Genomic DNA, 10,798 nt, shown 5'->3' with positions numbered 1-10,798 from the left:
TTATACAAGGCAGAGAATGATTAAATCTGCCTTGAATGATCAGAAATGTCTTTACGGAGATAATGCTTAACACACTTCAAGGATAAACAAAGCTCACTATGCTAACAAAGACAGGGAAAGGCATTCTATGCAAAACGAACAGCACCTGCTAAATCATGCAGATATGCCAAGAAATGGTGCAGATAATCAGGAAAGAATGAAGAACTTGGTACAATTAAGAATACACTACGAAGACAGGCATGGAGGGAAATTTTGGATTTTACCATGCAGGTGACAAGAAGTCTTTAAAACTTTTACAAGAATGAGTGATATAATTATACTTGCATTTTTAGAACAACCCCTCTGTTAGCCATGTGGAAGACAAATAGAAGAAAACCTGACCAGACAGAGATGACTATTTTAATAGTTTATTAAGTGGTACTTAGATTTGGGAATGCCCAGCAAATAGGCTGAAGCAGAAGTCAAAGGAGTGATCACTTCAGGGGCCAGAAGAGAACTCTAAAGAATAGTGGCAATAAAATGTGGACAAAGATAGGAGTTAGCAAATGAGACTGAAAAGAAGAGAGAAATCCAGGTGTGTGGTAGCACAGAAACAGAGTGGTCAATGGTGTCAGCTGTTAGTGAGAGATGCAGCCAAGATAAGAACCAAAAAGTACCTGCTGTGTAATTTGTTAGTGAACCTGTGACCTGACGGACCATTTTCAATGGACTCTGGGGAGGAACGGCAGGGGACAGCCTGACGGCAGCAAAGCGAAGCCTGAGTGGGTAGTAAGGCACTGAAAAGAAAAGCAGGTGAATGTTTCAAGATGCTGAGACGTGAAGATGCATATAGGTTGAGGGAAATACAGGGAGAGTTAAAAACAAACAAAAGAATAGAGGATAAGAACGGATGGAGCAAGCCTTCTGAGAAGACAGGAAGAAAAAAGATCAATAGGAAAAGAGAACTGCTTGGCTCTAAGATAAAGAGACACCTATTCCTCTGAGAGAGAAAGGAGACAAAAGTAAGTTTATAAAGGTGAGGGATCTCAAGCCTTATTTATCTCTGCAATTCAGCCCCTGCCACAATGCCTAGCACATACTGGGAAGTAATGAATATGTTAAAAGGGGGGAAACCTCACCAAGGCAGGGAGCTTTTAAAAATATTTTCTTTTATTAAACCACGTTAGGTCTAACTTTAGGCCCCTTCAGAAAGTATATAATTTGCAGAGCAGGTAATAAGAGTTTGGTTTTGTCAGGGCTCCACAAAACAAGTGAGTAGCATGAGCACATGTTAGCTGGAGATTCAGTCTAGCTGGCACAGATGGGTACTGAAGATACTTGGATAGTTCCTTCTGTGCCAAGTCTTCCATAAAATGTTGCCCTTTGTATTTCACCCGATTTCAGTTTTCTTTCTTAATCCAGTCTCTGTGTTCCTAACCCAGTTTGACAGCTGCCTGTTGTCTCTACTTAGTGGTCTGACTTTTGAGCCTGGATCACAGTACCTTCACTTTCAAGCAGCTTTGAATATCCTTAAGAGGGAGGTCAGCCACTGTGATAAATTACTTAACATTTATTTCATTTCGATACAGTCTGTCTCCAAACACAACCCAAATTCCAAGATCTGATGACTTTTATAAGATGAATGTTTTTTGCCCCAGATTTTAAAATTGGAATTAGTTGACAGAATTTAAAAACTGGGAGATTTTATGTAAAAATTCAGAGTCCTGGCCTCTCTTGGAAAATCTATAAGATTTGGTAATACTGACCTACGTGTTCCTCCATGGTAATAATCAGTGGGAGCCAAACAGTAGCAATGTCCTCTTTCTAGTTGCCCCCTGCTCACCCCCTTGTCCTCAGTCCCAACCTACTATCTCCCCAACAATGAGCTAAGTGTCAGTTTTCATTTATCATCTTACGTCCACTCCATTTGACTTACTTTTATTACCAGCCTGGCACTTGTAGGCATTTGTGTTATAACCCTTGATAAGAAAGTAAATAATACAAATGAGGGCAGAGACCTTATTTATCTTGTATACATACCTCTGTATTCTCAAGGTCTAGCTCAAAAATATTTGCTAAATAAATTTTTATTCCAGAAGAATAAATCTACTAAACTTAAAAACAAATTGGAAGGAGAAGCAGAGGAAAATATATAGATTGTTAGATGTCAAATGAAAAAGATACAATTTTGCTAATATGGGTTGGTTTGAGGCCCAAAGTTAGGACTATGAAACACAAATGTTGGGTCCCAGGGGGAATGAAGTGAAACATTTCAAATGAAAAACAATTAACAAACTCCTTTATAAATGCATATACTATTATTCACTATGACATTCACTAAGTCATTAGTAAGGTGACTATATTTATATGTGTAATTTCTGTACTTAGATATGTAATTATAGAAGAAATAAACTTTATTTTCCCTCATTTAATAACTTTTTTAGAAGTAACACAAGAAATGCATGCTTATTGTAGAAAAAAAATTACAAAGCAGAGAACTCAAAAGCAAGTTAATAGTCATCCTACTACTCAGAGATAACAATGGATAATATTTTGGTGTATATTTTGATACACCTTTTTAAATAAATAGATACGTGTGTGTGTATAATTATACTTTAAAAAAACAAATTTCTGATTTCAGAAAAATTTATTCAATTCGGCCAGTATCTGCAGATTATGTGCAAGGCACTACACCTCTCACTTAATTCCAAAATGCTATATTAATTTTTTTCAAAGTCATGAAAGAATTGAATTGTTTAAAAGAGCAGATATTAAATAACTAGTCTATGATAATAGCTGAAGATAATTATTATGAGAGGAAATATGGAATGATAATACTCAAATTTGGGCTTTAGCCCTAAGCAACTATGTAACCTTCAATAAGTTACTGAAAGGCTCTCAAATGCAAGGGTGCCTCTTTTACGACATTAAAATAATAATGATATTTATCTTAGAGGGGTCTTATGAGAATGATGGGATTATGGCATAGGACATTTGGCACAAGATACCTCAACACAGCTGCTATTGTCATTGTTATGACATTGATCAGATTATGTTGCTAATATACCATCTTAATAGGAACTGAAGTGGTTGGATCAATCAGTCAGAAATGAAGTTTAAGAATTCAATGGATACAACTCAGTAGTAAAAAAAACGAATACAGTTGACCATTGAACAATATAGATTTGAACTTTGTGTGTGGGTCTGTTTGCATGTAGCTTTTTTTCAATAATTATGTATAGTACTATAAATATATTTTCTCTTCATTATTACTTTAACTTTTTTTCCTTTAGCTTACTTTACAAAGTATATGTTAATTGACTGTTTATGTTCCTGTCAACAGTAAGTTATTAGTAGTTAAGTTTTTGGGGAGTCAAAGTTACATGTGGGTTTTCAACTGTGTGTGGGGTCGGCACCCCTAAACCTCCATGTTGTTCAAAGGTTAACTGTAGTTTAGTTATAAGTGGGCAAAGGACCTGAATAAGCATTGTCCCAAGGAAAACAGCAGCACATGAAAAGGTGCACAACATCCCTAATTATTAGGGAAATACATATCAAAACCACAATGAAAGATCACCTCACACCTGTTAGGATGGCTTTTATAAAAAAAAAATTGAGATGGTAAGTGTTGCAAGGATGTGGTGAAAAGGGATTCCTTCTACACTGGTTGGTGTAAATGTAAGCTGGTGCAACCACTATGGAAGATAGTATGAAGGTTTCTCAAAAAATTAAAAATAGAACTACTATGTGATCTAACAATCCAAGTACTGGGTATATTTCCAAAGGAATGAAATCAGTATTCCCAAAAGATATCTGCATTTCCATGTTTGTTGCAGCATTATATACAACTAGGGGCCCAGTGCACGAATTTGTGCACCTTGAAAGGAACTGTGGGCTGCTAGGCTGCAGTGGGCACAGGGGCAGGTCTCAGCCCATTCTCCATGCCCCCGCCCAGCCACTGCTGCTCCCACTGCAGCCACTCCCACGTGCTGATGGCGCTGGCCCCGTTCACACCCACTGATGGTGCGGAGCAACTGGGGCCAGCGCCAGCAGCGGGTGCAAGTGGGGCTGGGGCTGTCAGCAGGTGCGAGTGGGGGCTGCTGCCCTGATCATCCCTTAGGAGCAAGGGGAGATGGAGAAGCCCTGAGGGACGATTGGGGCCGGCAGCCACTGCTCACACCTGCTGATGGCGCCAAGCGATTGGGGCCAGTGCTAGGGGCCGTCAGCGGGTGTGAGCGGGGCTGGCGCTGGCAGCATGTGCAATGGCGCGCAGGAGCAAAGAATTTTCAGTAACCACCAGAGGCTTGCCCTGATGACAGCGACCGGCGCCCCGCTTTGGTCTGGCGCCCCTGCTCACCTGCTCCACCATCCCACCATGGCCAACGCCTGCCAAGTTCCGTGAGTGCCCCCTGGTGGTCAGTGTACGTCATAGCAACCGGTTGTTCTGCCGTTTGGTCTATTTGCATATTAGGGTTTTATATGTATAGATAACCAAGATATGGAAATGAGTTAAGTGTCCATCGATAGATGAATGGATAAAGGAGATGTGGTAAATATATACATATCCTATCTAATAAAAGAGAAACATGGGAATTAGCCATACCTCTGCTACCCTTCCCATTGGCTAATCAGGGCGATATGCAAATTAATTGCCAGCCAAGATGGCGGCCAGAAGCCAGGCAGCTTGAAGCGAACATGAGGCTTGCTTGCTTCAGTAACGGAGGACTCCAATGTTCCCCGCCTGCCTCTGAGCTTGCAGTTTGAAACATTGTTACAAATATAGAAGCTAAACAAAACCCCAGAAACCTGCTTTCAGCCAGCCGGGATCTCAGAGCTGGAGTTGAAACAGTGTTTCGATTATAGAACCCAAACAAACCAGATACCTGCTTTCAGCAGTGGAGGCCTAAGAGCTGGAGCCAAGCCTCAGAGCTAAAGCTGGCCCAGAATAAAAAAAGAAAAAAGAAAAAAAGGAGCGGTTGGGAGCTTCAGTCACCCGCCAGCCTGAAAACAGCCCTCAGCCCCTCACCCAGACTGGCCAGGCACCCCAGTGGGGACCCCCACCCTGATCCAGGACACCCTTCAGGGCAAACCAGCTGGCCCCCACCCGTGCACCAGGCCTCTATCCTATATAGTAAAAGGGTAATATGCCTCCCAGCACCGGGATCAGCGGAGCCGCGAGGCCTCCCAGCACCGGGATCAGCGTGAGAGGGGGCAGCGCCCAAACCCCCTGATCGCCCTGCAGCTCTGTGTGTGACAGGGGGTGGGGCCACAAACTCCCTATCCGCCCTGCTCTGTGTGTGATAGGGGGCGGTGCCCCAACTCCCCTATCAGCCCTGCTCTGTGAGTGACAGCGGGGAGCTCCTCAACCCCCTGATCGGCCCTGCTCTGTGCGTTGACAGGGGGGAGCTCCCCAACCCCCTGATTGACCCTGCTCTGTGCGTGACAGGGTACAGAGCTCCAACCCCCCTGATGGGCCCTGCTCTGGGAGTGACAGGGGGCAGCGCCCCAACCCCTTGATTGGCCCTGCTCTGTGCGTGACAGGGGGTGGAGCCGCAACCTCCCCATCGACCCTGCCTTGAGTGTGACAGGGGGCGGTGCCCCAATCCCCCATCGGCCCTACCCTGAGCATGACTGAGGGTGGCATCGCAACCTCCCGATCCACCCTGCTCTGTGCATGACAGGGGCCGGCGCCCCAACTCCCCAATCAACCTTGCTCTGAGCCCGACCAGGGGCTGCACCTAGGGATTGGGCCTGCCCTCTGCCACCTGGGAGCAGGCCTAAGCCAGCAGGTTGTTATCTCCTGAGGGGTCCCATACTGCGAGAGGGCACAGGCCGGGCTAAGGGACCGCTCCCCCCCGACCCCCCAGTACACAAATTTTTGTGCACTGGGCCTCTAGTATGTTTATAAAATGTAATATTATTTAGCCTTGACAAATGAGGAAATCCTGCTATTTGTGATAACATGGATAAACCTAGAGAACTTTATGTGAAGTGAATAAGCCACATCCTGTATGATCTTACTTATATGTGATATCTTAAAAAACAAACAGCCCTGGCTAGTGTGGCTCAGTTGGTTGGACAGTCGTCCTGTGCACTGCAAGGTCTTGGGTTCGCTTCCCAGCCAGAGCACATACCTAGGTTTTGGGTTCAGTCCAGGTGGGGGAACATGCGGGAGGCAACTGATCTATGTCTGTCTGTCTGTCTGTCTCTCCACATACCTCCCTCTCTAAAATCAATAAAAAATAAATAATGGGCAAACATATTTAAAAAACAAAAACAAAACATACACACAAACAAACAACTCATAGAGCCAGAATATAATGGTGGTTACCAGGGGATTGGGTAGAGGTTATGGGAAATGGGGAAATGCTGGTCAAAGAGCATAAGCCTCCAGTTATAGCATGAGTATGTTCTGGGGATCTAATGTACAGTATGGTGACCATAATTAACAGTTATTGTACACTTGAAATGTGCTAAGAGAGTAAATCTTAAGGTTCTTAACACACACACACACACACACACACTCGGTAACTATGTGAGGTAGTAGGTATATTAACCTGACTGTAGTAGTCATTTCACAATGTACATGTATATCAAATCATTGTGCTGTGTACTTCAAATACATACAATTTTATCTGTTAATTATACCTTGATAAAGCTGGGATAAAGAAAAAACAGAATTCAACTGACTTAAGATTTTGAGAGGAGTAAAGTTTTCTATCTCCAAATTATCTATCTCAAAAAACTGGGGTACTATAAAAGAGTGGAAAATAAAATCTGCTTAGATGGGACTTTTTTACTAGTATATTTATAAACCAGGAGATGAAGAAACAAGTAAGAATATCAGAATAGTCGAAGTACCTTATTTGGAGAACTTGCCTTTTGCAGAGCAAACAACCCATACAATTTTAGGAAACACCTTTCAGATGTATCTCAAAAAACAATTCCTTTATTTATTACATTCCAGTGTAGTTATTTTATGTAGTTACTAGAGGCCCAGTGCACAAAATTCGTGCATGGGTAGGGTCCCTAGGCCTGACCAACGATCAGGGTGAATCAGATTCCTGCCTACCTGCCTCCTCCTTCCCTCACTCCCTCAGCACCCCACCGCTACCACTGGTCACCCACCATGTTCCGTGCCGCCCCTGGTGGTCAGCGCATGTCACACCAAGTGATTGAACTCCCGGTCTCCTGGTTAAACTCCAGAGGGGACACTTTGCATTAGCCTTTTATATATATACTGAATGGCCAGATTATTATGACCACCTGAAGTTTGTAGGCAAATTAGCTATAATTTCGCACTGAAGTTGCTAGAGGGCTAGACCATTATAAATAGGGAAGCAGGTTGTTTACCACAACAGAAGTGATTTTTTTCTGAAGATATGGGTAAACAACGCGATTTAACAGCCTTTGAACATGTATATATATATGTGTGTGTGTGTGTGTGTGTGTTTGTATATACATATACAAACACACATAGTATATATAGATTTTAAAACTAGAGGCCTGATGCTGGATTCGTCCAGGGCTGTGTCTGGCCCATCTCACCCAGTCCTGATCGGGGCCAATTGGGGCCATCTCACCCAGTTCCGATTGAGGCAGCCGGCTGGGGAGGTACCGTGGGAGGTTGGCCAGCCAGGGAGGGACCACGGGAGGTCTCCAGGGTGTGTCCTGTCTGGCCCATCTGGCCCAGTCCCGATTGGCCAGACCCCAGCAGCAAGCTAACCTACCGGTCAGAGCTTCTGCACCCTGGTGGTCAGTGCAGATCATAGTGACTGGTCGAACAGTCGAATGAACGGTCAGACACTTAGCATATTAGGCTTTTATTATATAGGCCTTCTCTCTACTTCTGTCTTACCCTGTTCCAAGGGTAAAGGTTGTACCTTATACACTTCGGTACTTCCACCTACTACAGCAATTTTCAACCTTTTTCATCTCATGGCATACATAATTACTAAAATTCTATGGCACACCAAAAAATATATTTTTTGCCGATATGACAGATTCATTCACAGCAGATGGCTATTGTTGTGTTGGCTGTTGTAATTATTTTATTGGACAATCTAAGGGAAAAGAAGTCAGTGCCCCTGACTAGTCAGGTATTGCATGTTTTAAAAATTCTTATGTGCCACGGCACACTGGTTGAAAATCACTGATCTAGTCTATTATGTAGCTTATATTCTATAACAATTTATTGACTAAAGAACTTAGTGAAGAAGCCTACAATTTCAATTCCAAAAGAAATTAAAAAGAGGAACTAACTCAGGCCTTTATCTGGTTATCAAAATTGCAGCACCTGAATTAGTTAAGCAGATTTTTTCATAATGGATCCAGGTCCTGGCTCATCAAGATTAAGAAGTCTGGATTAAGGATACAGAAGGCAGAGTGTAAATGTGAGTGTGTCTGGAAGTGTATCTGCATGTCTCAATGAATTCAGAAGCATACAGAAAATGTTTTAAAATTATTACATTTAATATCTCCTTAGGCCTCTAATAGAACAGATAGAGAGGCAATCTTTGAAAAGAGTGGAATGATATGGCCAGTTCTATCAGAACAATTTTGCAAACTCCCTCAGAAAAATAACAAAGTAGAGGGCAAAGAGAATTTAACCTACCTCTCTCCTTGCAAAGGACGAAAAGGAATTCAGCAGCAATTTGTTTGACTCCAAGGTCAACATGTGTCATGAGGCGCACCAGCTTGTTTCTCACAGTTGAGCCAACTTCAGGTCGATTTGTCACATCCCTCAGTGGTGGTAAAACCTAATGGCACAAATGCAAAAACCATCATCAATCGTGGGTACAAGAGCAAGAAAGGATGACACCATGAAACTGGTCAGTCTTGTACTGTCTACTGAACCCAGTTTTGTAAGCGTGAAAAAAGCATTTAAAAAATAAACAGGTTTGTTTCCAAATAAAATAAAACTAAGCAGCAATAATAACAAACCTCATGCCTATACTGAAATTTCGTTTGAAGAGAAACATCTCTTCACTGTACCAGCTTGATATACTCAAATCTGTTTCTGAGCTGTACTCATCACAACGCCTGGGACGACTCTGCTTGCCTGTATCAAAATCCATTTTAAAGTCTGGGTCAAGTTTCTCTTTCTTCCATGAGGCTTCCTTAATACCCTGACTCATATAGACTTTTCCTTTCTTTTAATTCTTGCATTTTCTGTTCACTAGAAAAAAAAAATCTGTACTTATGCTTTTAGTTGTTTTATTTTATAGTAAAAAGATTACTAATTATTACTTCCTATATGCTAGTTGCTGAAATTGATGATATACATATATTCTCTATAATCAATCCTTACCATCAACCCTATTTTATAGACTGAGCCTTGAAAGGCTTACATAACTTGCTTGGTTTGTCTGTTCTGCTCATTCTGTCACCCATCCGCCTACCCAGACTCCTCCTCTTCTGGTTCTCCTCTTATCTCACTGGTTGCTTTATCTCAGTCTCTTCTACTGATTCTCTTCTCTCCTGTTTTCTGAGTGTTGTAAAATTCAAAGACTGAGTTCTTGGGCAACATTTCTTCACTATTTTCCCAATTAGAGCTATTAATGATCTCATCCAGTTTTATGGCATTACTAGAGGCCTGATGCATGAAATTCATGCAAGAGTAGGCCTTCTTTCCCCCGGCTGCCAGCACCAGCTTCCCTCTAGTACCCGGGACCCAGGCTTCCCTCCAGCACCTGGGACCTGAGCTTCCCTCGCAGCCCCGGTTTCGTCTGGAAGGACTTCCGGTCTAATTAGCATATTACGCTTTTATTATAGACTAGAGGCCCGGTGCACGAAATCTGTGCACGGGGGGGGAGTGTGTCCCTCAGCCCAGCCTGCACCCTCTCCAATCTGGGACCCCTCGAGGGATGTCCGACAAACAGGCAGTCGGACATCCCTCTCACAATACAGGACTGCTGGCTCCCAACTGCTCACCTGCCTGCCTGCTTGCCAGCCTGATGGACGCCTAACTGCTCCCCTCCAACCCGATTGCCCCTAACTTCCCTCCCCTGCAGGCCTGGTTCCCCCAACTGCCCTCCCCTGCAGGGCTGGTCCCCCCCAAATGCCCTCCCCTGCAGGCCTGGTCCCGCCCAAATGCCCTCCCCTGCAGGCCTTGTCCCTCCCAACTGCCCTCCCCTGCAGTCCTGGTTCCCCCCAACTGCCCTCCCCTGCAGGGCTGGTCCCCCCCCAATTGCCCTCCCTTGCTGGTCTGGGTCCCCCCAACTGTCCTCCCCTGCAGGCCTGGTCCCTCCCCCCCCCCAACTGCCCTCCCCTAGAGGCCTTGTCCCTCCCAACTGCCCTCCCCTGCAGGCCTGATTGCTCACAACTGCCCTCCCCTGTCAGCCCGGTCGCCCCTAACTGCCCTCCCCTGCTGGCCTGGCCCGCCCCCCCCCCCCCCAACTGCCCTCCTCTGCAGGCCATCTTGTGTGTTGGAGTGGTGGTCAATTTGCATATTACCTCTTTATTATATAGGATACTAGAGGCCTGGTGCACAAAAATTTGTGCACTGGGGGGTGGGGAGTCCCTCAGACTGGCCTGCCCCCTCTCACAGTCTGGGAGCCCTCAGGGGATGTTCTACTGATGGCTTAGGCCCACTCCCCACACCGCAGTCTGGCCTCCCTCTGTGGGAGGTGACCGGACAGATCAGGGGAAGGCACTGCCCCCATCACCCTGCTGCTGCTGCCACTGCTGGCCACCGCGGCTGCCTGCCCTTGGCCCTTGCAGCTGCCGCGGCTGCCACCTGCCCTCGGCCCTCACAGCTGCCGCGGCTTTGTCCGGAAGGACGTCTGGTCTATCTGGTCTAATTAGCATATTACCCTTT

The 10,798-nt window shown here is 44.7% G+C and overlaps 1 protein-coding gene across 3 annotated transcripts in view; it reads right to left on the bottom strand.

The window, feature by feature from the left end:
- Positions 1 to 10,798, bottom strand: part of RIC8B (RIC8 guanine nucleotide exchange factor B) — a 111,466-nt gene that overhangs the window by 31,621 nt on the left and 69,047 nt on the right. For all 3 annotated transcript variants that reach the window (XM_081082848.1, XM_081082850.1, XM_081082849.1), the window contains exon 7: positions 8,594 to 8,738. In XM_081082848.1, the coding sequence (XP_080938974.1) occupies positions 8,594 to 8,738 (145 nt within the window). The remainder of the gene's footprint in view (positions 1 to 8,593; positions 8,739 to 10,798) is intronic.

This window comes from Myotis nattereri (assembly GCF_964212035.1).
Source record: "Myotis nattereri genome assembly, chromosome: 2".
NCBI classification, from domain to species: domain Eukaryota; kingdom Metazoa; phylum Chordata; class Mammalia; order Chiroptera; family Vespertilionidae; genus Myotis; species Myotis nattereri.
This window is presented reverse-complemented; position numbering and strand designations above follow the sequence as displayed.